General features: G+C 60.6%; 1 protein-coding gene across 1 annotated transcript; it reads right to left on the reverse strand.

Moving 5' to 3' along the window:
• Positions 1-357: 357 nt before the first annotated feature.
• On the reverse strand, positions 358-25,287 carry CELSR2 (cadherin EGF LAG seven-pass G-type receptor 2). The gene is made up of 34 exons (XM_040232150.1): positions 21,987-25,287; positions 16,575-17,222; positions 14,445-14,667; positions 13,906-14,021; positions 13,643-13,731; positions 13,086-13,243; positions 12,576-12,739; positions 12,298-12,423; positions 11,763-11,929; positions 11,209-11,496; positions 10,949-11,123; positions 10,563-10,704; positions 10,283-10,403; positions 9,679-9,862; positions 9,401-9,502; positions 8,612-8,706; positions 8,169-8,378; positions 7,523-7,706; positions 7,301-7,429; positions 7,034-7,214; positions 6,484-6,651; positions 6,279-6,405; positions 5,952-6,152; positions 5,461-5,635; positions 5,026-5,138; positions 4,795-4,874; positions 4,581-4,707; positions 4,348-4,470; positions 3,630-3,757; positions 3,298-3,386; positions 2,990-3,184; positions 2,685-2,855; positions 2,329-2,563; positions 358-2,033 (listed from the first exon to the last, which is right to left on the reverse strand). The coding sequence occupies exons 1-34, from the start codon at positions 25,285-25,287 to the stop codon at positions 2,006-2,008; spliced, it is 8,763 nt and encodes a 2,920-aa protein (XP_040088084.1). The 3' UTR covers positions 358-2,005.
• Between the last annotated feature and the right edge of the window lie 1,772 nt (positions 25,288-27,059).

Genomic DNA, 27,059 nt, shown 5'->3' on the forward strand with positions numbered 1-27,059 from the left:
ATTCCCACCAGCCTCTTAACTCAGCCCTCCCTACCTCCTGAATTCTGCTCCCAGAACAGGACTCAGCTGGAATCCTGCCTGCTCTGTGCAGCCTCTCCAAACATACAAGTCCCTCCTGTCCTGGTGAAGACCATACTTGCCCTGCTACTGGTTGCATCTTCCTTGGAAATGCCAGGACATGGGCTCAGTACTGATGAGGCTACTCGGGGGCAGCCCGCTGCTACAAGTGTTGGTAGAGGATATCTGAGTCCTCTGACCTGGGCCCTCCCAGGGCCCTGCCTGCTCTTGTTTTCCAGAGACCAGGCCTATCCCTTCTGGAAGGACAGGGCCACACACGGAAGGACACAGTGACGGTGCTCAGCCCGCACGGAACTAGTTTATTCAGTAGTATGGCGAAATGAAAAAACAAAACACAAAATGCTACCATATTTACAGTAACAATCAAACTGTACAATCAGATGGTTAGTATCAAGTTAGCATCCAGCATCTTTGTATTTTTTTAAGTCAAGTCATCAGTAGTAAAAACCAGTTAAGTTTTTAACCTTTTGCAGGAATTGCCGAGGGGAGAGGCCAGGGGTAGAATCCATGGCAGAAAAACCAGAGACCAGCCTTACAAATGAGAAATAGAAATATTTCCTCTATTCAGAGCCTCTTTTTCTAGCCACCTGCTCCAGAGGAAAGTTGGTGACAAGTCTGGAATGCATGTTTAGTGTAAATGGTGACTCCAATGAATAGCAGCTGGCAAAACCAAGGAGGAAGAGGAGAGGTGGGGAGATGACAGCCTGGAGCAAGGGCGAGGGCCTTAGGGCCCCTTGCCAGGACTGCTGGGTACACACCCAACCTGTGATGGCCATGTCAGACCCCCTGGGACTGGACCCATCCCAACAAAACAAGCAAATAAATTAAAAATATATATTAACTCTCTCTTCACAGGGAGCTGGGTGGTGAGGGGGAGAAAAAGGAACAGGACTTGGTCTTTTGAAGAAGAGAGCCAATTCTAAGAAGGAGATAAAAATAGAACATGTCTCAGAGGCCACAGCAGGTCAGTGGGATTTGTCTGGTCCCGGAGGAGGGAGAGTGGACAGGGGCGACCCAACTCCCGTCAGTCTTCCTCCTCCCTGTCCCACCCACACAATAGCAAAGAAGCGCAACTTAACACGTGACTGGCCTTCCCCAGCACGGGGCAGGCAGGGAAATGAAGCACTTTTGGGTCAGCGAACTGAGCAAACACCCGGGCTGCAGCACGCGGCCAGAGTCCAGGAAAAGGAGAGGGGCAGGGGTGGCCCGGCCGCCGCCCAGGGGCGCGGGTTCCCCTCAGAATGTGTTCATGCAGCATTTGGGGGTCCGGGGGCTCCGAGTCCTTCTGCCCCCTCTCCGGACAGGGCTTTCTGCAGCTCCTGGAGGTGGCAGCACAGGCAGGGTGAGGAGCGCCCTCCGTCCTGCCGCCCTTGCCGCGCTGAGGCCCACCCGGTGCAGCCCACGGGGCACGACACCCTGGGTGCATGTGGCTTCGTCCTTTCCTTTTGGTGACGGCAGACGAGGGGCAGGCCCCCCAGAGTCCCTCTCCTCCCAGAGGCACGGCAGATGGGAAACTGAGGAGAGGCTGGGAGAGCATCCTGGGGGGTCCTAGCCTCTTAGGGGAGGGAGAGGGGAGTCAGTTTCCAGCGTATAAAAAAAATTAATCCCTGAAGTCATGAAGAGTGGAGATCCTTTTTTAAATCTTTTTTTTCCTCTTTTCTGAAAAACTTTGTCTTGGAGATGTTGGCCCCAGGGGTCCAAAGTGCAGTGAGGGGGATGATGGGGAAGGGAGTTGGCACTAGATGGCCTGGGGTGGGGTGGGTGCCCCTCCCGGCAAGGCCCAGGCTCCTCAGATGGACGTTTCGTCGCTGCTGCAGGCAGGCAGGCGGGGGAGCAGGGGCAGGATAAAGCACAAGACAGGAGTGGGGGCATGAGTGCAGCTGGGGAAGGTAAGGGAGCCTCAGGGTGTAGGAACCACGGCCCAGGGTTAATGCAGGAAGTTAAAGAAGAGAAATCTGGAGAGGCAGGAAAGCAAAGTGACAGACAAGGCAGACAGAGGGTTAGTCAGAGCAGAGGAGACAGGGAGAAGCTTTCCCCAAAGAAGGAAGCAGAAAAGCAACCCCAGCTCCCTGCCCTCCCCCACTATACCCGATGCCGGGCTGGGCCGACCCTGTGGGGCACCATGTCTGCGGGCATGTGGCCTGGAGGGCCCCGGACCACAGTCTGCTGCCAACCAGGGTGGCCTGGGGGAGGTCTGCAGGCAGGGCCTCGGCGGGCTGCACCCTGATCCGCCCACCCAGCCACACTCACTCGGAGCCTGACGAGTCCTCATCCACTGTGCCCGCCTTGATGCTCATGGCAATGGGCATGACCCCATTCAGCTGCTCCTGGAGGCTCTGCCGGGGGGGAGGGCGGGGAGGGGGCCCACCCCGGCTGCCCTCACTGGCTGAGGAGCCCCGGGAAGACATGGTGCCTTGCTCGGGGGGTAGCCGGAGGAGACTGCTCTTCTCACTGATGGTGGGCAGACACTTCTTCTTGAGGATACCTGTGGGCCAGAGGGTGGGGTCCATGAAGGGCAGGTGGAAGGAGCATGCCCGCTGGCCACAGGCTGGTGTGAGGTGGGGGGCTGCTGATGGGGAGCATGCAGCTGCGCATACCCCACCCACCTTTGTGAGGCTGGGCAGAAGGGCCTGGAAGGGGGCCCAGGGAGCTCTCCCAAGTCAGGGCATCTCCATTCTCTCGTGGCCGCTCCTCAGAGGCCCCGTTGCCACAGCCTTCCTTTGCTGTGGTCCCAAAGTCTCCTGGCCAGGGGACCTTCCCGGGCCCTAGGCCCCCATCTGGTGGACAGAGGAAGTAGATAAGGCCCAGAGAAGGCAGTCAGGAGAATCACCACCCTAGTCTCACCTCCCAGAAATCCCAGCCCCTCTGCCCTCCCACTGCCCCCAGAGGCCACAGCCCTGCACTGGCCCACCCTTAGGGGTACTGTGCAGGGGCAGTCTCTCGGCCCCAGGCCCCAGCAGGCTGTCCCAGCCCGGTTCTCCAGGGAAGGCTGCCTCCCTCTCCTCTTCCTCTTCCTCCTCCTCGCTGTCTGATGAGTGGGTAGATGCATAGGAGCCGCTCTGGTCATCCTCCAGGGACAGGTCACTGTCGGAGTCTGTGTCTGGATCTAGCAAGTGGGGGAGAGATCACAGACAGCCCATCCGCCACCACCCACCCTCAGTAAAAGCTGGGTGGCTGGGTCTCCACCCGCCACTGGCCATCAGGAGATTCCGTCCTCACCATGCTGCTGGTTTTGACCTTCCAGGAACAGGCCACCAGGGTCCCCCAGGCCAGGGGGCCCTTGGCCAGGGTTCAGCGTGGACTCCTCCCTAAGAAGACAAGACACACTGGTGGCATCTGCCTGGCTCCTCACCAGTGTCTCATTCTCTTGTCTGTCCTGGGTTTTCCCGTTCCTGTCCCATGTCCCTCACCACTTCTAGGTTCAAGCTGCCACCGTGTCAGCCACGGTGTGTGCTACCCAACTCCTAGCCACCTGGCCTGGGTCTAGCAGGCCTGGTGCCCTTCCTCGCTCCCCAGCCCGCCACCCCCCACCCCACCTCGCCAGGCCTCACCTCAGCAAGAAGGGGATGTAGCTGGGCTGACTCTTGCCCGAGCGGCTGGCACTGTGCAGGGAGCCGGCTGAGTCTCCATAGGGCTGGTACAGCCTTCCATCCCCGTAGGGGCTGGGGCAGTTGTAGGACTAAGTGGGAAACAGGTCAGTACGTTGAGTGGGACAGGGTGGCCCCAGGCTGGGAAGTGGAAGGGCTAAGGGAGCTTGCCCTAAATTCTCCCCACCATGTACCAAGGACTGGAGAGAGAGGCACTACATCCCTGCTGCCCCCCATTTCAGGGCCTGGTAGCAGTTATAGCTCTGCTGTAGCTGTGCTAGTTCTATGTATCCCAAATACCCTGGACTTGGCTGTCTAATAGGGGTTGTTAGCAAAAGATGGCTCTCCTGACAGCATCCTGGGAGACAGAGATTTACCAAGACACACAAGGGACTCTCAGGTGTGGGGCGTTTATGACTGATAACCTGTCTTGGCCACATTCTCCCATGCTCCACTCCCATCTCTCTCAACTCAGCATCTCCCTCCCCCACCCCCAACCATGCCCCTTCTTCCCAGGCCACACATACCATCTCACCACCCCTTCTTCCTTTCAGGAAAGGATGTAAGGATGGAGAAAAAGTGGGACAAAAAGCACAGAGAATGGTCTCCTTGGGCCTCCTGCCTCTCCCCTGTCTCATACTCCCCATGACCCCTCCCCCTGCTGGACCCCTGGCTCCCTCACCGAGGTCAGGGTGGACTTGGTGGTCAGAGCAGGGTCAGGGCTGGGCTTGCGGCTGCAGGCAAACTTGAGTGCTTTCCGGACCTCCTTGCTAAGCACCACGTAGGAGAGGAAGATGAAGGGTCCCTGACAGCAGGAAGCAGCAGCTGTAAGTGCTGATTAACGTACCTCCTAGTCACACTCCCCGCCACACAGAACTCCAGCGGCCTCCCATGGGGCAGGGGCTGGGCCGGTACCTGGACACAATTGGAAGCAGCGAAGAGGTAGTGGAAGAGGAGGGTGTCGCTGTTGACAGACAGCAGTGCCAGCAGCCATGTGGCGCTCAGCAGCAGCAGGACGGCGAAGGAGGGCCGCAGCCCCGAGCTGGGGACGGGGGCGCTGTGAGTCTGGCTGCAAGGCCTCCCACGCTGGTGCCCGCCCACTACCCAGGCACCCCCAGCCCATACTCACACAGGGCCTTTCTTCTCAAAGCCCTGCCGCTGGGCAGCACAGGAAGCCCGGGCTGCCAGGATGTACAGGAAGACACTCATCTGGCAGCGGAGAAGTGGGTGTGAGGGGGGATCGTCAGGACACAGACGGCTTCCGTCCCACCCCCAGGGACACCTCCACCATTCCTCAAGGGGAGCATGAGGTCATGCTTAGCCTGCTCTGCCCCACCCCCAGGCACTCTCTAGCACTTACCGAGACCGCAAAGGCCACGGGGCCGGTGAAACTCCATATGAGTGTGTCGTAGATGGAGAGCCAGCAGAAGTCGGGGTTCCCATAGCCCTCCGGGTCCAGGCCCACAGCTAGACCTGGGAGGGCAGTGACAGCGGCGGGGAGGGGTGGTCAAGGGACTTGGGAATCAGTCAAGCGGTCTCCAAAGGCCAGGTGCAGGGGAGGAAGGGTTCTGTCCACCCTCTGTCCATGCCATCCTCTCCAGCCTAGAGGACCCTCTCCCTGGGTGGGGCTCCCAGGGACCAAGTTAAATGAGAGGGACGCTTGTGGAGAACTTGGCCCGGGGCATAGGGATGTTGGGCCTCCGGGCCTGGGATGTACGTGGGAGAAGGTGGCATAAAGGTACACTGAGACCCTAGGGATGTAGACCTCAAGACCCGGGCTGGGGGCGGGGGGTACCTGTGATGAAGGCGGGCACGCCCCAGCCCAGCATGTAGTAGAATCGCATGGGGCCGGCGTTGACATCGCGCACCTCGGTGAGTGCGCGGTACAGGTGCAAGGCCTCCAGCAGAGCCCAGGAGAAGGCGCAGAGGTACAGGAAGTGCAGCAGGATGGCAATGACTGTGCAGGCAAACTGAGGGCCCAGGCCGCGCCCGGTCAGTGCCCAGGCCACACCCAGGTTGTGGGCTCTGCTCTCACCAGACTGGAGAGGAGGGCCTGGGTGCTGGACGCTGCTCCAGGGGGGAGTCTGGGCCACAGGAAGGTACCTCTAGGGTGCGCTGGGGAACCAGGGGGAGCTGGAGCGGCAGAAGCCATGCGCCGGGCCCCAGGCTAGCTCTTTACCCCTCATGGCTGCAGAAGCAGGGATTGAGGGGAACGCTGGGGAGGACTGACATGGGACCATGAGAGCGGGGGACATTGGGGGTTTCTGGTGAGGAGGAACATCTTACAGGGAGGTCAGCCTGGTTGATTCCCAGGAGGAAGACCAGCTGAGCCAGGCCCAAGGCGGCTGTCAGGTTCCGCCGGATGCCGTGCTGGTTGGAGCGCAGGGCACGCAGGGCAGCAAGGAAGAGGAAAGTGAGCAGGAGGGCGGCCAGGGTGACCCCGAGGGCCACATATGTCAGCGTCTTCAGTGGCAGGATCTCCCCATTCTGCAGGGGGGTGAGTGGCAGAGAAACAGGGAGATTAGGAAGGGCAGGGTCTAAGCACCCAGTCCAGAGCCCTGGGCTCCCACCCCGAGCCCTGCGGCTGCCCACCCCCAGCCCTGCGGGCCCAACCTCGCGCCGAGACACGTCCATGAGCACGGCGAAGCTCGTCATGTGGTTGCACTGGCAGCTGACGTGGCTCTCGTTGCGGAAGACGACTTCACAGCCTCGGGCTGACCAGCCACCAGTGCCACTGACCCTGTGTGAGGGAGGCAGGGTCAGGAGACAGGAGGGTGGGGTGCAATGGGGCCTGGGGCACAGGGCAGTGCAGGCTCACAGGATCGAGTGGTTCCAGAAGACACAGATGGGTTTGGTGCGCTCCTCAGTCTCCAGCAGCCGGAACTGCACCGTGACGGGCTTGTCCAAAGCACGGGGCAGGAGCTCCTCGTCGTCATGGACACTGATGCTCACCACGGGCGTGTTGATGATGGGGCGTTTGGGAACTCTGGCCAGGCAGGCACACAGTCACCACAGTATTCGCGTGAGCGGCATGCACACATACTAAGTCGCTTTAGTCATGCCCGACTCTGTACAACGCTATGGACTGTAGCCCGCCAGGCTCCTCTGTCCATGGGATTCTCCAGGCAAGACTACCGGAGTGGGTTGCCATGCCCTCCTCCAGGGGACCTTCTCAACCCAGGGATGGAACCCACATCTCTTATGTCTCCTGCATCAGCAGGTGGGTTCTTTACCACTAGCGCCACCTGGGAAGCCCTGCGTGACTGGAGGACCCTTCTTATCACTCTGAGATGCTGCCACCCCTGGTCCCTCTCTGTGGCTCACCCACTGACTGGCACCCCCACCCACTTGTCTCCCTGGCCGCTCACCTCAGGCTGCGCTTGTCTGGGTCGTAGTTATGGGGCAGCAGCCCGGCCAGGGTGCGGTAGATGATGACGCTGGCCACCGCCTCACCCTGGCTCAGCTCCGGGTGCCGCCGCTGCCGCCGAGCCAGCTCCTCTGGCTCCTGGGGCTCTCCGGGGCCCGCGGGTCTGACCACAGTGGGTGTTTCTGGGATCGGGACATTGTCTACTCAGCTGGGTCCTTCACAGACACCCCAGCCTGGCCCCCTGACCCACCCCTCGGCCCCCACTGACCTCTGAAGACAGACTCAGGCAGGATGACCGTTGTCTCCAGGTCTGGGGGCCGCTCCCCCCGCAGTGCCTCATAGCGGGGCAGCTTGGCCCCAGCGAAGTTCCCCTTGTCCAAGCGAACGACAGAGATGACTAGGGAGAGGGCACAGGTCAGACCCTAGGTGAGGAGGGCAGGCCCCTGGCACGGCCCTGCACACACCCTCTCGGGCCTGCCGGCAGCCTCACCAATGTTGGGCGTGACGATGGTGAAGGGGCTCAGGTAGGTGTGCCGCATGTTCTGGGCCAGAGCGCTGGCATAGGCCTCATAGTGCTGCAGCAGCCAGGCGGTGCCGCCCTCCGTCTGCTGGATCAGCTCCCAGTGCCGCTTGTTGGCCGCATCCAGGAGGGCGCTGCCCACGCGCAGCAAATTCTAGGGTGGGCACGTTCACAGCCTCACTCCTCATCCCCACCAGCCCATCCTAGACCAGCCCTGCCCCCGCAACCATGCCCTGCCCACTAATCCTTCCTCCTCTGTCTCTAACAGCTTCCCAGGGCCTGTGCCTATGCCCACACAGATTATTTGATGCGGGTTCCTCCCTGTCCTGGGCCAGTGGGGAGGGGCCCTCCTCTGGCGAGCCTGGTCAGACTGGGTCCTCGTACTAACATTATTCTCTGTGGGTACCCTGCTTTGAGAAGGGTCGGGAAGAGGTGCTCTAAATGACCCATGGGCTGGGCCATGCCTCAGGGGGTCTCATGGAGGCCTCATGCCGGCTGGGAGCTCCCTAAAAGCAGAGAGAGGAGTGCCCCCGACTCTGCCTCAAGGTCACCAGGAGCCAGCTCACTCACCATGACCTCCTCCCACCCCACCTTCCCTGCCCACTCTGAGCCCCACCTCGGTGAAGTGCACGTCCTGTGTGGCGGACAGCCCAAAGCCTCGCTGGGCACTCTCGTGGGCCAGCAGCCGCGTGGCCAGCTGGTAGGCCACCTTGACATCACTGCCAAAGTAGCCAGCCGTGTGTTGGGTAGCATTGCGCAGGAGCAGGGCCAGCCGCTGGGAGCGCCCAGAGTCCAAGCCTGACTCATTTCTCTGCAGCCGCTCAGCCTGGGACCAAGACAGGCAGGGGGGTCAGCACAGGAAGGGGACAGCAATGTTCCCAGAGGGCAGAACTGGAACTCCAGAGAAGGAAGGGGAGAGGCAGCCTCTGGGCAGGGGCCCCCGGAGGCAGGAGCTGAAGTTGTCAGAGTCCCCTTTCTCAAAATTGGGGAGGCGGGCCAGTCATCCTGGGTGAAGACAGGGTGAGGGGCAAGGAGATGGAGAGGAGACGGTTCACTTACAAATCCCTTCAGCTCTGAGAAGGTGACCGATGTGCAGTTGAAGAGGTTTGGGGGAAGCCACCCTCTGTGCTCGTCACAGTGGCGCACAGCAGTCCCTGGGGGAAGGCAGCCAGGAGGGCAGGCCTCAGGGAGAGACCTCGCTGAGTTCTGCCAGGGGCCAGCCCCCGTGGACCAGAGACAGGAGACCAGCAGACAAGGGCCCTGCTGTCCGGTACCTCAGTGTGTGTGGAACACCAGAGCCAAAACCTCCGCGAGATCAACCCACAGAAGTGCTACAGGAGTGCGGGGCATGTGGCCTCCCTGAGCCCCCGGACTCGGCTGCCCTACTCCAGCCACCACCTTGAACTTTCTGCCACACACTCTGTTTCTGATCTCTGCTCATGGTCAATCCAAGGGCCAGAGCCAGCCTGCATCCTGCAGCTCCCCTGGGACAGCACCCCATGTGCCCTGCTCCCCAGGCCGTCTCTCTAGTGGCATAACTCCAGTACGAGGTGGTGAGTTGAGGATAGCAACCTGTGTGACTCATCTCTGAACCTCTAGTACCCAGTCCTGTGCCAGGCATGCTGCAGGTTTTCAGCACTTTTGTTACGAGTCCAAAATGTAGACACCTTTCATCTAGGCAAACATGGAAGCAGGGGAGCATTGAGCCAAGAAGCATGGGACATGGAATCCCCCAGACCTGGAGGCCAGAAGTTGGGGGTCGCAGGACCTGCAGCCAGGGGCTCCCCACCCTACCCTACTGATAAAGGCCAAGTTCTCTGTTTCATGTTCCGGGCCTCCAGCACCTACCGAAGGAGCCTTTGGGACAGGGGGCAGCGGCAGGCAGCCCAAAGCGGGTACGGGGCCACCAGATCCCAGCCTCGATGGCCCTCGGGCAGCTGTCGTAATTCACTGCAAGGAAGTGCACCATTACTCAGGAGCAGTTGTCCCCCTACAGTGATGGCCAGGCTCCCCAGCCCTCCCAAGGCAGCCTCAGGTCTGCAAGCCGTCCCGGGTCCTGGCCTCCCTGGGACACTGGGGCCTGGCACACAGCGGGGAGGGCCACCCACCCATCTCGAGAGCCCTACCTTCACAGCCGTTGGTGGTAACCTCAGCAAAAGGGTTGTCACAGCGATCACACTGGCGCCCAATGACGCCTGGCTTGCATGGACACTGGCCCTCCTCAGGGTCACAGACTCGGGACAGAGAGCCCGTGGGGTAGCAGTCACACAGGAGGCAGGTGGGGCTGCCAGGGGGCCGGTAGTGGTTCTCCTGAGAGGGAGAAGGGACACAGGGTTGCTGGCTCAAGCTCTCTTCCCTGGGTGCTCACGGATCCTCTCACTTTGGCCCCTCTGGAGAGAGGTTCCCTGACCCCCAAGAATGGTACATTCAAAGTATTTATTAACTGGTCATGATTTGGAGTTTAACCCACCAGTGAGATACCAATCAATTAGAATGGGGTGCAAACAACCAGTACAGCTGGCCCGAAGCTCACTGATTAAGTCCTGGTCCCCTCCACACCCCAAGACACACAAGGACAAATAACCACTGGCCTGCCCCAGTGGATCAAAGGCACGTAGCCCTCAGCACTCTGTGGGGAGGCTTCTTCCACCGCCCACCCCCACAAGGGCCCAGGAAGTGCAGAACAGCAGCCGAGGCAGTCGCCGTGCAGGCTGGGGTCAGGGCAGTCACCTTGCAGTGGCACTCGCCACTCGTCTTGTTGCAGTCTGGATCGAAGCCTTTGCTGACATCGCAGTTGCACGGGCCGCATGTGGGGTGTCCCCACCAGCCTCGGGGACAAGGTTGGTCAATCCTGCAGAGAAGGGACCAGGGAGGAATGAGCTCCTTCAGCCACCCTGTAGCCATGTGTGGCCCTTCCTACCCCAGCCGTGGCCCAGCCAGGCGCCCAGGGCTCTGAGGGACACAGTGGACATCGGCAGTGGCCCCAGCTGCCTGCACGGATCCACATTACCTGGTCTCACAGTATGGCCCAAGGTAACTGGGGGGACACTCGCAGGTATAGCCATGGGGAGCACTGGGCTTTCGGGTACACATGGACTGATGCTCGCATGGGTTCAGGTCACACACATTAGTGCAGTTGTCACCATAGTAACCTGGGACCAACCAGAAGGACAAGAGAGGCTCAGTCCCCACCTTCCCCTGGCATTTTCTTCCAACCTGCCTTCATTCACCTCCTATTCTGAGCAGCTATACCAGTTGGCTGTGGCTCTGCAGTGCAGGATGAGAGGCTCAGAGGGGTGAGGTGACTAGCCCAAGGTCACATGGCAAAGCCAGAATGAGCCCCGCCCCCGCTCCACACCTGCTGACCTGTCCCATTTCCCTGGACCCCTGGCCTACCTGGATCACAGCTGCAGGAATAGCTGTCCCAGTCGTCACTGCAGTAGCTGTTGGCAGGACATGGGTTCGAGTCACAGGGGTCTGGCAGGCTGCAGCCTGGCTCCACGTTGATGCTCTCCCCACGGCTGGGATCCAGACTGCTGACGCCCTCAGGCGTCTCACTGACCCGAACGCCCTGGGAGGGAGAGGATAGTGGTGTTGGCCCTTTGTGGAATGGGCTTCTCAGTATTGGTGGTGAGAAAGCAGAGCAGGAGGCTTACCTGCAAACAGCCCCGGAAGCCTCGGGCCACACCACTGGCCGGCCCTGGAACACCCCCGACGGTAATGTTGCTCAGGTGTAGCCCGTGCAGCCGGGGGCCCAGGTTGCCCTCTGCCAGCTGCTGCCCATAGTCGAAGGACAGGATGGCGTGGCCAGGGCCTCCACTGGCTCCCAACGCCAGCTGTGCATGGTGCCAGTCACCATCATTGGCCCGGCCTGGCTCCAGCTGGAGAGACGAGGCCTGGAGCCCCGTGCCCTCCACGCTCAGCACCACGCGGCCCTCCCGAAGCTGGCACCAGAAGAAAAGAGGGTCAGCAGACTGCCTTGATCAGCTCATCTTCCAGCCCACTGTCCTTCCTGGACCACCAAACCCATCCTGCTGCCCAGCTGAGGCCAGGGAGGAAAAGGCATTATTTTCTGTGGGCCCAAGAGATGGCAGCAGTGATCCACCAAAGGAACCCAGCTGCCTTTTCTCGCCTGGGAAAGACCTCGCCCAGCCAGATCTGACCAATAACCCGTGCCAGGGCCCGCCGGCCCCACCCTTCCCTGCATCACCTGCAGAGTGATGGTGCTGCGCCCCCTGGTGACAGCCTGGAGCAGGACGCCGTCGGCCTGGCGTGTGCGGAACATGAGGCTGAGGTGCCAGGGCTGAGAGATGGGCAGTGAGAGGCCATGCCAGGCCAGCAGGCTGCTGCCCAGGAAGCGCTGCGGGTTGGCCATCTCTGGGCAGGCAGATAGAGGCAGACTCTGAGGGGCGGAGTGGCCGAGTACCCCAGGGGGTATGATGTTCAGCGGGGGTAGCACCGTGGGAGGCAGGGTACTGCCCCTCCTAGTGCCCAGGCTCCCCAGCTGCCCCGCCCTCCAGAGCATCTACCTGCTCTGGGTCCACCCCACTCTGTGCCCAGGCCTGCCTCTGACTGGGCCCTTTGTCTCCGGTGCTAACCCTCTCAGGGCGCTGCCCAGACACGCTTTTCCACCCACAGCCAAGCTCAGCTGGGCCCTGCCCAGGGCCTGGCCCAACCCTGCTGGGGTTCCGAGCACTGCTGACAGCTCCCAGGCCCCAACCTCTGACAGCTGCCCCCATAGCTACCCTGGGCACAGCTCTTGCCCCCGAAGCCCAGAGGGCACTCGCAGCTGAACGCGTCCCACTGGTTCACACAGGTGCCCCCGTTGTGGCAAGTGTTGCTGTCACACACGTTCTTCTTGGCGGGGCACCCTAGAGTGGAGAGAAGGGTGCTCAGGCAGAGGCTCCCGACAGAAGACCTGTGGCAGTGGCTAGAGGGGCCTCTGAGCACCCCCCCACCCCCAGGGGCCCCCACACCAGGCCCATCCCACCTCTCTGCATTCAGCCTGCCCCGCCTCCCGTACCAGGCACGGTGCCGTTGTTCGCAATGAAGTCGGCCATGTCGACGTGGCGGCTGTCCACCTGCAGGTCCCTCATGCAGCCCACGAACTGCCGGGTGCGGACGGGGAAGCTCTCGGGCAGGTCAGGCACCCCGCCCAGCAGCAGGGGCCCAGTCAGGTCCAGAGACCTGGCAGGTGGGGGCAGGGGGCGGGGAAACGGCCAAGACGTGAGCGGGAGTGGGGTGCTCCCAGCCCTTCCTTCTCCTAGGGGCCCTGCTGAGCAGCCAGGGGAAGGGGAGCCCCACCCTGGAGCTGCTCTATCAGGCTGCTGCCCGAGGCTAGCTAGAATCCCCCAGACTTGCCGGCTCTGCCCCCACCCAGCCCCCCTGCAGAAGGCTGAGCAGGGGCAAAGGGAAGCCAGATGAGGGAAAGGAATTGGTTCCCATTTCAGGGCCCCCAAAGTCCCCCCTCACAACCCTCCCTCCCTGTGTGGCCCCACACCTCGCTGCACCCCCAGCCCTCTCCCCTCCTTACTTCTTGCTGCCACCCTGAGTGCCCTGGGCAGCGCAGGAGTAGTTGCCCAGCAGAGCTCCAAAGCGCAGGGCTACCCCTGTGTCACAGCCATCCACGGTCACCACAGCCACCTTCTGCTCGGATGGGCCCTGCGGGAGCCCCGTCTGACCCAAGAGTGGCTGTGGACAGGGAAGGGCAGAGAGGGAGAAGAGTGGGCCAGGGCCACTCATGGCCCAGCAGGCAGGAAAACCCCAGCACATACACACTCCCTTTGTGTACTGCTGCACACGCATACACGTGTGGTATACACATGTACACATGCACCCAGATGTGTGCTCACATGACCATTTACCTTCCTCAGTGTCCACTTGTGTTTGTACCTAGCGGAATAGGAAGTGTCTGTACCTCCTAGCAGGATGGGAATGCCCAGCGAGGCAGTAAGTTCCACCCCTCCCTTCCTCCCCGTTCAGCCAGACATACCACGACCAGCCCCCAGCAAGGCAGTGCCACCCAGGTCTGGGAGAGCGTCTGAGCCCAGGACAGGGCCTTCCCCCCCCCATGACCCCTCCCACACCCACCTTATTGTAGTACTTCAGCTGCACCGTGTGCCATTGGCCGTCGCTGACTCCTCCGGGCACAAAGGGGGACACGGTGGTGGTCGACTCCCCTGAGGAAAGGACCCAGGTGAGCTGAGACACCAGCTGCGGGCTGGGAATGGGGACAGGGCACTCGTGGTTGGGCTGCGCCCAGGTTTGGCTGGGAGAGTGTGCGACTCGGGGTCAAGGGCAGAGAGGCACAGGGACTCCGGAAGATGGGCGAGGCCGCGGGGCCAGGGGATCACCTGCAGAGAAGGTGAGCTGGACCTGCTCCTGGATCACCTCGAGGGCCACGAAGTCATGCTTCTCATTGAAGCGCCCGTTGTACAGCAGCAGCCCGTCACGCTCCTTGGTGGCAAACCTGAGTGGGAGTAGGGGAGGGGGCAGGGAATGGGGCACCCACCTGGATGCCAGCACCCCAGCCACCTAACCAACCCTGGTCCTACTCAGAAATCTCCTGAGGGCTGACTCCTGGGCGGAGGCTGTGGGCCACATGGCTAGAGCGTGGAAGATGAGCACAAACCAGGACTGGAGGCACGACCCTGGCATCCTGGCTCCCACCCTTGAGAGTGGGTTGGGAGGAGTGTAGGTGGCCCTGGTGGGTGAGGGGCCTGCCAGCCAAGGGTACAGGGCAACTCAAAGTACAGGCTTGGCTCTGCCAACAACTCCCTCCCCCTCCTCCGCCCCGCCACATAGCATCACCGCCTGACTTCCCACCTCGTCCACAGAATAGGAGGCCCCCCAGGCTGTCTCTGGCCCCTATTCCAAGTGCCCAGGCACTCACGAGAGGGCCAGGGTGAAGTGGAAGCGCTGGCGCAGGCCCCGGAAGGTGATGAAGGAGCGGGCAGGGAAGCTGCGCGTGGTCACCTGGCAGAAGGGCTTCTCGAAGTCTCCGGATGGGCAGTCGCACTTGAAGCCGCCCACCAGCAGGTTGACACAGGTGCCCCCGTTCTTGCAGACGCCTGGGGTGCAGCGGCCCGAGCGGGCACTCACTTCGCAGTGCTCACCTAGACAAGCAGTCAGGCAGGTGAGCACCAGGTGCCTGGGAAACTGGGACTCCTTCGCGCCCAGTGATCCCTCTGTGGTCTCCCGTGACTCCTCTGACACTCCGAATCCCTCCGGCATCCCCACCTCCTCTCACGTGCTCATCCCTCTGAGCTCTGTGAAACCCTGGCTCCTCTGATGCCCTGCTTGGCGCACTGGGCATCCTCACCACAGTCCCATATATCACTGTCCTGCAAGTTCCCAGAGGCTCCCAGTCCCTTCCATGCCACTGTTTGGGGCCTTAAGAGCACAGGCCTGTGAGGTCCCTGATCACAAGGTCTGAGTCCTAGTGGCCTTTGGTGTGAGGGTTACCCAGCAAGTATGGGGGTGTTCTGGCCCCATCAAGGGGCATGCCTGTGGAGGAGAGGGCCTGCAGGACAGCACAAGGGGTAGTGCCAACCCCCACCCCACACTGGCACTTTTGTCCCTCACAGGCACCAAGATCAGCTTCCCTCCCTGGGGATGAGACCAGGCTTTCACTTGGATTTGTCGGAGTTATGGGATGGTGTGGGTGGGAAGCTGAGGACTCTCCAGAAACGAGCCAAGGGACTCCCACCCCGAGCCCTCGTGTTCACACTGAGGACCTCTGTGCACTTGAGAGATGCTGAGACAGTAGGGAACTGAGCCCTGGGAGCTGAAACGGAGGAGCTGAAAATTCCAACATCAGATGGCAAAATCCACCCTTTTCTCTCCCTCCCCATTCCCAGATTCTAGAGATAGGTTCTCAGCTCCAGTGCCTAGTGACTGGCTCTAGTTTCCATGGAAACTGTTGTTCGCCTACTCTAAGCACCCCCCTACCCCATCCTCTTGGACAAAGACTTCCCTCCCCTCCCCCAAGCCCACCCCTCTGCTCCCCCCTACCCACAGCAGCAGCTGAGAGGAGTCAAGTCTGGCAAGTTCTGGGCAGGAAGATGCAGCAGGGGAGGCAGCAAGGCTGGCCTACCACGGCTGGCGAAGCGCATGGGCATGGCTCTGGGGGAGAGGGAGCAAGGCCTACGGCCCCTGGGAAGGAAAGGCATGGAGAGCAGGGGATCTCCTGAGGGAAAGCAGGAGGCTGCAGGGAGGGATCCGGAGCATGAAGCAGAGGCAGCGAGATCCCAGGGAGAGTCTGGGGACAGGATGTGTAAAGACCCCTGGAGGTAAGGCCAAGAGGCCTCTTGGTCAGGCCCTGCTTTACACACCTGAGCAAGGGTGAACTCCAGGTCACGCAGATGATCTGAAAGTCCCCATCCCCACACCTGAACCCCACCAGTCTCCCCAGCTCTTCTGTGCCTCCCCTCAACACCTGGGGAGAAAAGCACCCGCTGCGTCTCTGAAAGGCAACTCACTCATCAGTTCGGAGAGTGCATGTACTAGGCCCAGCCTCACCTCTAATCCAGGTGAGACCTGGGGCAAGGCACCTGATCTCACTCAGTATTTCCCTAAATCACAGCCAGCACTTCCCACAGGCCAGCTCTCTTACCCGTATTAAATTTAATTAATCCTCACAACCACCTTGTCATGGGAGTAGATTCATCACCCATTTAAAAATTCTACCCCACAGAGCGGTTAAGTAACTTGCCCAAGGTCACCCAGTCGTTCTTGTCAAAGCTGGGATACAAATGCAAGCCGACTGGCCCCAGTGCCAGCCCTGACCTCAGTTACACCATCTGGGGGTGGGGGCGGGCTGGGGACAGAGAAACAAGGGTCCCCTCTTCCTTCCTCAACAGGTGATTGTGAAAGAGCAAGTGGCACTTGTGAATGGCCACTGCACCCTGTACATTCCCTCAGGAGAAAGAGGTTACCCGGTTCTTCCCTTGACTGTGCTGGCGCCGCAGGCTTCACCACCCCCAGGACCGCCCTCAAGCCTTCTCCCTCCGCGAGGGCTCACCGGTGTAGCCGTCGCGGCAGAGGCAGGTGTAGCCGCCCTCGCGGCTGCGGCAGCGTCCGTGGGGGCCGCAGGGCCGTGAGTAGCAGAGGTCCACCTCGGTCTCGCAGTAGTCGCCGGTGAAGCCAGGCGGGCAGCGGCAGCGCAGTCCCCCCACCGGGTGGATGGGCCGGAAGAGCACGGAGGAGGAGGCGATGAAGGGCGCGGAGGAGTCAAAGCGGAGCACAGACACGCAGCGCATGTAGTTCTCGCAGGGCTCACGCAGGCAGATATTGTCGTCGAAGGGCAGCACGCGCTGTGCCGAGATGGCCGTGAGCAGGCTGCGGTTGAGATACAGGCGTTCCTGCAGATCCTCGGAGGGCAGGAAGGGTGGCCCGCCCCCGGGCCCCGGCGGCTGGCCCACCGACAGGCTCACGTTGAGGATGTGGCTGCCGGGGGCATCGGTGTCCCGCTGCACGTTGAAGATCACCACGTGGTCTGGGGGTGTGGCCAGCGTGGCGGCCACAGCCTGGATGAAAAGACCCAGTAGGGGCGACAGGAAGCGCTCGGGCGACATGTCTTCCAGTCGCAGCGTGATGCTGTGAGTGAGCATCTCGTCGGTGATGATGGTGACGCGCAGGGAGCACTGAGCGGTCACGCTGTGCACGCCATCTGTGGGGAGGCCAGATGGTCAGCACCCAGGAAGGCAGGGGTCCCAAGCCATAAACCTGGCTCCGGGTACGAGCACCCAGAGGACGGCATGAGTGTGGGCTGGAACCCTGCTCGCACACTCCTGCACTGCCCAGTTGCCAAGAAAGGCTCTTTTCTAACTGGCATAAAGGAGCCCTTAGGACAATGTGTGCCTCACCTGAGAGAGAGTCACTCCAGGAGGGCTCAGCCCCCAGCAGCACTCAGGGGGATTGATTTCCAGAAGTTCTGTTTGCATACTTTCCAGAAACCCTCTGCTGCAAAGCATGTGGGTCCTGTCAACTCTTTGCAACTCCATAGACTGTAGCCCACCAGGCTCCCCTGTCCGTGGGATTTCCTAGGCAAGAATACTGGAGTGGGTTGCCCTTCTCTTCTCCAGAGGATCTTCCCCACCCAGGGATCGAACCCAGGACTACTGCATTGCAGGTGGATTCTTGGTGGTCTGAGCCACCAGGGAAGCCCGTTGGAAAGCATGGACACATCTTTTAATGTTTGTGCATCTTTCACTGCCCCAAGCCACGACGGGTCTGCTCCCTTATATCAATACCAGACCAGGTGCTTCCCTGCACGAGAATCTTACTTTGCCTTTTTCTTACCTCCCTAGAGGGCCCAGAGCACCATGAGAGACCCACAGATATAATCCTCCTGCCCCCTCAGCCTCTATATCTCAACACCTCTACAAACCTGACCCTGGCTCTGTTCCCCCTCCCCCATTGCAGTAGAGAATGGAGGATGAACTGGGTCAGTGGGCCACCCAGTCCCCCTCCCACTGAGCCCTGTGGCTGCTTGGGCGCAGGCCCGCTATCCCCATGGCAACGCCCCACACAAAGCATTCTTCCCGCCCAACTCTCTGAGTTGCTGAGGGTAGCCTGGGGGGCCCTACCCCAGGAAATCTAGCTGAGCCACCTTACCAGTGGCAGCACCACCCACTGCCCTGATGTTGTGGGGTTCTGGGGGCCAGAGATAGAAAGGCCTGGGTAGCTCTCCACCCTGAGCCCCAGACAGAGCCCCACTGAGCTGACGTCTCCTTCCGGCCTAGACCTCCAGCTACTCATCACCCACTTGGCTCATGGCATTAAATCCAGTGCCACACCCTCCGGGCCACACACTCACTTATAAACAGCTAAGTACTAACACTCTGGTGTCTCACCCCACCCACACACACTAAGCCCAGAAATACCGGGCACACCTGAATGCACAAACACATGGCAATGGATTGTATCCAGCTCACAGTGAAAGCTGGAGGCCAAGCGGTGAGGGGGACGGCTTGGTTGGGCTATAAGCGATATTCTTATAATTTACTACAATGTTCTACGCATAGTAAGTGTTCAGTCAGATGGTCATGAGAATCTATTTGATCTCCATAATGAAGAAATGGTCTTTAAAACACAGCAGGGAGGCCCAAGTAGTTATTTAAAAGGACATCCTAGCAGGAATGAGGCAGGAGTTAGTGTTTCTCGGGTGGGACAGAGGTAGGAGAGGGCTTCCACGGTGGCTCAGTTGGTGAAGAATCCACCTGTAATGCACAAAATGAGGGTTTGATCCCTGGGTTGGGAAGATCCTCTGGAGAAGAGCATGTGAACCCACTCCAGGATTCTTGCCTGGAGAATCCCATGGACAGATGAGCCTGGCAGTCTACAGTCCACAGTGTCGAAAAGATTTGGACATGATTAGCAACTAAGCACGCACGCACACACTCCTGGGTGTAGGAAAGGGATCTGGGAATAGATTCTCTGCTTCTATATCATAACCCTGAGGTGGCTGACTGCGCCAGCAGCTAGGAAGGCTGAAGCCAGACATACATCTGAGCCGTGTCCTCAGCCCCCTGCCCACCTGCCCTCCAGCCGCACTGCTTGAGAATGTGAGGCCCGCCTGCTCTCACCAGCAAGCCTGTTGTCATCACTCACCTCTGCTCCTCGTTTTCTTGACTGCTGCTGAACAAGCTGTTCCTTCCTACCTGGACTATCCACCCACCAGCCCACACTCCTCCTAGTTTCCTAGCCCGCCCTAAACTCACCTTTTCCAGGGAGCCTGCCCAGATTTATGACCTCAGGCTCTACTTTCAGAGCCTCTTTCAGAGCCCCCTGCACTTAGTTCTGGAGCCAGCCCAGGGCCCTTGTGTACCTGGTGCCCAGTGATTCCTTGGTGTGAGAGTCCCTCTGGGCAGGAAGGAGCCCAGAGTCCACAGAGTCCTCCTAACTGACCAGGGAGGGGCAGGGCAGGCAAGAGAAACCTCTCCACCGTCAGCCCTGGGAACGCGCACCCCTCCCTGTGTTGCCCCCCTGCCGGCCCAGGCCCCGCCTGCACCCCTCACCCAGTGTGTCTGCTGCTTCCCATCTGGCCCACCATCTGTGGCCACCTGCCCCTTCTGCTATTGTCCCCATCCCAGCAGTCAATGGACCGCTCTCTCCTTCCTCTTTGTTCCTTTCTCCTGCCTTGACCTGGGTCACCCTTCAGGTGCAAAGGCAACAGTGGGAACCGGGGTGGGGGGTGCATAGCCTGAGCCATCCTCCTGGGCAGAAGAGGGTGGGGATGGGCCCTGACCCCAGGAAACACCCTCTGTGACAAGAACCTCGCCTGCCACACCTAGAAAAGTGCCAAGTCCCAGACTGGGGCAGAATTAGATGCCAAGCCTCCCTTCCCCTGGCAGATGCGCTAGTGGGAGCTGTGGGCCATGAACGGGCACTCCTGTGTGTCCAAGCAGAGTTCGGAAGAGGCAGAGTTAGGAGAATTTGGGCCTCAGGAGAGCCACCCGGCCCATGCTAAGGCAGCTGAAGTCCCAGGGAACAAGAGAGGGGGAAATCGGAGAGGCAAAAACACAGAGACCAAACAGGGGAAGACAAAGGCCCAGGAAAAGAGCCAGCAGTGGAGAAAGTGGGGAAGGAGGAGAGTCACACAGGAGATGGGGAGAGGACCACAGAGGAGACAGTGCAGAAAGGGCCCCAAGGGCAGACGCGGGAAAGAAAGAAGAGACAAAGAGCAAGAGAGGGAAACAAAGGGCAGCAGGAGCTGATCCCCCTCGCCCCAGCTGCCCAGGACTTTGGGGTTGCCGTGGTGACTGCCTCCAAGGGTCAGGGCCGAGGGGAAAGGGTGGGGCTGGGCTGGAGGGCCAGCCGAGGCCTCCCCATCTATTCTAGGGGAGCCGAAGTCTGGGGCTCTGCATAGGTAGGAGCGTGAAGGCTGGGTGGGGCCTCCTCTGCCCATATCCCTCGGTCACCTAGGGTGGACTGGGGGAGGCAGGAGGGAGAGGCCCTTCCCCTCCGGCCCTCCCCACTGCTTCCCAGCACAGAGAAGGACACGAGATAGCAGAGCTCCAGCCCCCACCACCTCCCCCTAGAGAGGAACTGAAGCTTCCAGAGGCACGGAGCCTGTCCATGACCTCTAAAAGCTCACGTGCCCTGGCTCCAATGGCCACCTGAGGATTGGGGAGGGGGGTTGTCTGTCCCCAAAGGACTATGAATGAGGAGGGGGCTGAAGCCACGCTCTGTGTCTTGCAGGTCTCACTCCTCTCCTGCCCCGGACTCCTTGGGGTGGAAGTGAGGCTCGCCAGGCAGCTCTTTCTCCCCTCTCTGATGTGTCTAAGTGAGGGTGCCCTGACCCACCCATCCCCAGCTAACAGTTAGTGCTCACAAGGGTCGCAGCTGTTCCCAGGCTCAGGGAAGGGGCTCAGCTCCTTGCTGCCGCTGTTGTCCACTCCCTGCTCCCGACAGAAGAGACAGAATGCTGCCCACCCTCCCCCCAATCCCCCGACTCTCCTCCCCCAGCCCTTCTGTCCGGGAGTCTGCAGGCTGAGCGCTTGGCCAAGCAGCTGGAATGCCCGGCCTGGGTCCCGGCCAGGCTCCCACGCCCCAGGATTCTGTTCTCTTGCCACTGGATCTGGGGGCTCTGCCCTCAGAGGCCACTAGCGCCCTGGCTCATCATGGTCCCCACAGCCCATCCCCTGAGCCCAGGCTCTCACGGGCCGTGGCAAGGCCTGGCATCTAAGAACAGCCGCGGGGAGGCAGGGGGCCCAGGAGTGCCATGGCCTGCCCCCGGCTCCACTGCGGCCCCTCCCCCAAGCCGGACCCTGAACCACCACCTCTGACAGTGGGGTCTGTTTGGACAGAGACAATGAGCTCCGGCCTCACTTCCTGTGGGAGCTCTGAACGGGGAAGCCAGGCCAGGCTCTTTCTGCCTGGAGGGAAAAGAATGTCCTAGACAAAGTCCCCCTCAGCCGGTCTGTGGCTCAGCTGGGAGCCAGAAGGGGCCCAACCGCAGGGTCCTGACCCCGTGGGGGCAACTCTGTGCCCCGACAGCCTCAGCTCTGTCCGAGGCTGTGTGAGATCACAGGGACGTGCCGGCGGGCGGGCGGCTGGCGGGTGTGAAGGGGTGGCTCGCTGCTCTGGGCCACAGTCCCCTCCATCCCGCCCCAGCTCTCTTAGACCCCAGAGCCTTTTTCCACAATTCTCAGCAGCCACAGAGAAGACAGCCTCACGACATTTCCCCACCACGTCACAGGCTGGTAAGCAGAGGGCAGCTGACTGAAGCAGCCCGGCCCAGCCTGGGGTGGCAGGCAGGGCCCACACAGCTGGCAGGATTCCTCGGGCTCTGTCCCCAGCTGCTTTGCACCCCTCAAACGCTAGGCCAGTCCCAGGTAGAGAGATGGGTCAGCAGTTCGTCCTCAGAAGGCCGCCCAGGCCCTCCCCCAAGGGCCAACTCCATCCCAGTGTTGCCTGGGCCCTTCCTTACCCGACACCAGCACGCTCATGACAGCCTCCAGAGGTCGGTTGTTGTCCAGTGCCCGACTCAGCTTCAGCTCGCCCGTGGACGCGTTGAGGAGGACCAGGCTGAGTTCATTCCCCCGCTCGAAGCTGTAAGTCAGGCTGTCTGAGATGTCAGGGTCGTGGGCAGGCACCCGGCCAATGGCACCCCCTGGGAAGCTGCTTGATCGGTTGGTGACATAGTTGTTGAAAAGGATCTCGAAGTTGCCCAGCACTGGTGGGTTGTCGTTGCGGTCAAGCAGGCGGACGTGCACTGTAGCTCGGCTCACCAGCGGAGCTGATGTGGCCTGGATGACCAGGACATATTCAGGCCGGTCCTCATAATCCAAGTCCACCAGAGCAGTCAACTCTCCGGAGAAGATGTCCAGTTGGAAGACCTCAGGGATGTTGCCCTCCACGATCTGGTACATGATCTGAGCATTGGTGCCTTCATCAGGGTCAGTGGCTGTGACCCGGGCCACCGCCAGCCCAATGGGACTGTTCTCTTCCACAAACACATCAAACTCATCCTGCTCAAAAACAGGTGGGTTATCATTTACATCCAACACTGTGACTGTCACGTCCATGGGTGTGCGGGCTGGAGGCATGCCCTTGTCCACTGCGTATGCCCGCAAGACGTACTGGGCCACATTCTCACGATCCAGCCTCCGCAGTGTTCGCACAATGCCTGATGTGGACTCTACGATAAAGTCCCCGTCTCCATCATCGCCCCCTTGGAAGGTGTAGAAGACCCTGCCGTTAAGGCCAGAGTCACGATCAGTGGCTGAGATCTGCAGAACGCTGGTGAAGGGGGGCACGTCCTCGTAGACACTGCCCTGGTAGGAGTCCCGCAGAAACTGAGGGGCGTTGTCATTCACATCATTCACCAGGATCTCCAGGTAGGTGGTGTCGGACTTCTGGGGAATGCCATTGTCCCGGGCAGTGATGGCCAGGGTGTAGGACACCTGGTCCTCATAGTCCAGCTCAGCCTGGGTGGTGACGGCCCCTGTGTCTGCATCGATGCGGAACTGGGGGATGCTGTCCTCCATAAAGTAGGTGATGCGGGCATTCTCACCCGTGTCCTCATCTGTGGCACTGATGAGCACCACTGTGGTGCCTGCTGGCCGGTCCTCATTAATATTCACCGTGTAGTGGGAGCTCTGAAAGACAGGGCGGTGGGTATTGGCATCAGTGACGTTCACGACAACTTGTGCTGTGTCCTGCCTCGTGCCATCGGAGGCAGTAACAGCCAGCACATACTGCCGCTCAAGTTTGTAGTCCAATGGCAGGGCGAGGGACACCAGCCCCCCACCGCTCTGGCTGGTGATGGAGAAGCGGTTTCGGGTATTGCCACTGGTGATCTGGTAGGTGATGACACTGTGGGCATCTCGGTCCACGGCCGACACCGTCACCACGCTGGTGCCCACAGCTGCATCCTCGTTGAGCCGCACCGTGTACTCGGGTTGGGTGAAGGTTGGGTTGTTGTCATTGACATCCAGGATGGTCACGCTGACACTGGCCGAGGCAGTGAGCGCTGGGGTGCCATGGTCGCGGGCTTCTACTCCAAAGCTGTAGAAATCAACCTCTTCCCGGTCCAGCTCAGCTGCCACAGAGATCCAGCCTGTGCCATTGTTGATGGTGAAGGGAAAGTCGTGTCCAACGCCTGCAAGGCGGTATTCTAGGCGGGCATTGTCACCCGCATCAGCATCAATGGCCTGGACATGGAGGACCAGGTAGCCTAAGGGGACACTCTCCAGAACAGTAGCCTGGAAGGGGGTGCTGACGAAGATGGGAGCATTGTCATTGATATCCAAGACCTGCACTGTCACCAAGCCGGAGACGTTGGAGAGAGGGGGCCGGCCACCGTCCTGTGCCCGAACCCGTAGGGTGTATTCCTTGGTCGTCTCATAGTCAAGAGGGCTCACCACGTCCAGAGCCCCAGTCTGGGCATCTAAGTAAAACTGTCCCCGAGCGTTGCCACTCATGATGCTGTAGTGCACCAGAGCATTGCTGCCCTTGTCTCTATCTGAGGCTGTGACCCGGAGGACCGGGGCTCCTGGGGCCACATCCTCCCGCACCTGGACCACGTAGCGCTTCTCACTAAACTGGGGGGCATTGTCATTATCATCCTCCACCGACAGGAAAATGGCAGCTGTGGCAGTCCGTGGACCGGGGTCCCGACCCTGGTCACTCGCTTCCACCGTCAACTGGTAGGATTCCACCTCTTCCCGATCCACGGGGCCTCGGGTTCGGATGACACCAGAGCGAGGGTCAATCTCAAAGACTTCAGAGGGGCTGCCCCCAGACCCTTCCAGCAGGCGGTATAGAATATTGGCATTGGGAGGGGCGTCACCATCTGTGGCTCTGACGGTAAGCACCTCATAGCCGACTTCCAGGTTTTCCCTGAGGCTCTCCTTGTACTCCTGCTGCTCAAACACAGGGTCGTGATCATTGGTGTCAGTCACCAAGATGGTGAGCGTGGCCAGGGCACTGCGTCGGGGCATGCCGTGGTCCTGCGCCGTGACCCTGAAGACGTGCGTGCTCTTGGTCTCACGATCCAGCTCCTCAGCTGTGGTGACTGCACCAGTGATCGGATCCAGAGAGAAGAAGTGGTTGGAGCGGCTATCGAAGAGGGCATCCATAGTGTACTCCAGTCGACCTGCCTCGCCCTCATCTGGGTCGATGGCCCGCAGAGATGCCACAGGAGTACCTGCTGGCTGGTTCTCGGGCACTGTGGCCTGGTAGCTGGGGGGCTGAAACTGGGGGGCGGTATTCACGTTCCTCTTCCGACGTCCACCCATGGACTCTTCTGCTAAGCTGTCCCCTGCCCTGAAACCTGGGGTCTGCACCAGCTTACAGGACTGGCATCTCAGCCGTGGGGCTTTTAAGCACAGGTGCTCATGGGGCAGGGTGAGCTTGCCCTGCGGGGAAAGGTGGCCTCCTATGCCCAGAAGACGACAGCTCCAGGGGCAGCCTTCCGGCGCTGGTGGCAGGGGGATGTGGGCCCCGGATTCTGGACACCAGACCCTCAGACCATCATGGTGAGGCACCAGGTGGCCAGTCAGTTCCGTCCCCGCATCCCTGCAGCGGCTGGTGTAGAGCCAGAGGTTCGAGGATGAAGCTGGACAGAGCCAGCCCACGGGAGAGCAGGCCCCCGAGGAGCCGCGTCCGCCGGGCCCCAGGGAGCGACAGGGCCCCACTTGATCTCCCAGTAGTGGCGGCAGCAGCAGCAGCAGCAGCAGCGGCGGCAGCGGTGTTGGAAGTGGGGCACGGGCCGCCGGGCTCCGCATCTCGCCCCCTTCCCGGCCGGCCGGGTCAACGGCGGCCGCGGCTCCTCCTCCCGCTCTTGCGGACCCCGCCGCGCCTCATGCCCGGGCTGGGGCACCAGTCCCCGGGGGCTACTTTTGCGCCCCGCGGGGCCTGCTCCTTGATGCCTCACCGGAGCCCGGCGCTGCTCGCTCCCACGCGCCCCGGCTCCCACCGATCCCTAAGTCGGGCCCACGCCGGGTCACCCAGACCACCACGGGCTGGCGCCGCGCTTCCACTAGCACACCCGGCTCTCGCCACCTGCGCCCGCGGCGCCCGCGGGGCCCGCGCGCCCTTGGCCCTGCCGCTCCGAGATCCTCTGAGTGCCCCTCGCCCCCGCGGGATAGCCCACCTGCTCTCCCGGAGCTGAGCACCCGGACCCCGGCCCGGCCCCGGGAGCCTCCGACGGCCCCCCGCCGGCCGCTCGTGCCCCGCGTCCCCGCCGCCGCTGCTGCTATCGCCGCGGCCCCGAGCCCAGCCCCACGCTCCCTCGCTTCCCTGGCGGGCGGGCGAGCTCTGCAGAGCGGCCGCGGCGGCGGCGGCGCCTCATTACCATAGACCTGCTCGCGCCGCCACTGCCTTAAAGTGGCGACGCCAGCCGCACCGAAGGAGGTGGGCCCCACCTAGCGCCCTCCTCCGCACCAGTGATACAGAATTCGCGCATTACTGACCTTATTCCCCCATCCCAGTACCACGCCAGGCCTGCCCCTGGGCCAGATTCCTACGACAGTCTACAAAGGAATTAATAATCAGAAGCCAGACAGCAAATGATAATAATGGTGGCAAATCCTAAGTATGTTTAGAGGTTTTCAAAACCTTTTGAAGGACTTTCAGAGGACAAGTGCCCACCCTGACGCACCTCCCTCCAAAAGGCTGGATGCTGATAAGAGTGCTTGTTGCTTCCCCTCCACTGGTCTGGGTCAGACTGAACTAAAATGGGCCTGCTCAATAGTATAAATCTTCCCCCTTGTGCCAGAGAGACACTCCACTTCCTCAGGAACACACAGTGACCATCCTGAGCCCCCACCCCCGTTCAGTTCAGTTCAGTCGCTCAGTCGTGTCCAACTCTTTGCGACCCCATGAATTGCAGCAAGCCAGGCCTCCCTGCCCATCACCAACTCCCAGAGTTCACTCAGACCCATGTCCATCGAGTCCGTGATGCCATCCAGCCATCTCATCCTCTGTCGTCCCCTTCTCCTTCTGCCCCCAATCCCTCCCAGCATCAGAGTCTTTTCCAGTGAGTCAACTCTTCCCATGAGGTGGCCAAAGTATTGGAGTTTCAGCTTTAGCATCATTCCTTCCAAAGAAATCCCAGGGCTGATCTCCTTCAGAATGGACTGGTTGGATCTCCTTGCAGTCCAAGGGACTCTCAAGAGTCTTCTCCAACACCACAGTTCAAAAGCATCAATTCTTTGGTGCTCAGCCTTCTTCACAGTCCAACTCTCGCATCCATACATGATCACTGGAAAAACCATAGCCTTGACTGGACAGACCTTTGTTGACAAAGTAATGTCTCTGCTTTGCAATATGCTGTCTAGGTTGGTCATGACTTTCCTTCCAAGGAGTAAGCGTCTTTTAATTTTATGGCTACAGTCACCATCTGCAGTGATTTTGGAGCCCAAAAAAATAAAGTCTGACACTGTTTCCACTGTTTCCCCATCTATTTCCCATGAAGTGATGGGACCAGGTGCCATGATCTTCGTTTTCTGAATGTTGAACTTTAATCCAACTTTTTCACTCTCCTCTTTCACTTTCA

Source organism: Oryx dammah, unplaced genomic scaffold (genome assembly GCF_014754425.2).
Source record: "Oryx dammah isolate SB20612 unplaced genomic scaffold, SCBI_Odam_1.1 HiC_scaffold_28, whole genome shotgun sequence".
Taxonomy (NCBI): Eukaryota; Metazoa; Chordata; class Mammalia; order Artiodactyla; family Bovidae; genus Oryx; species Oryx dammah.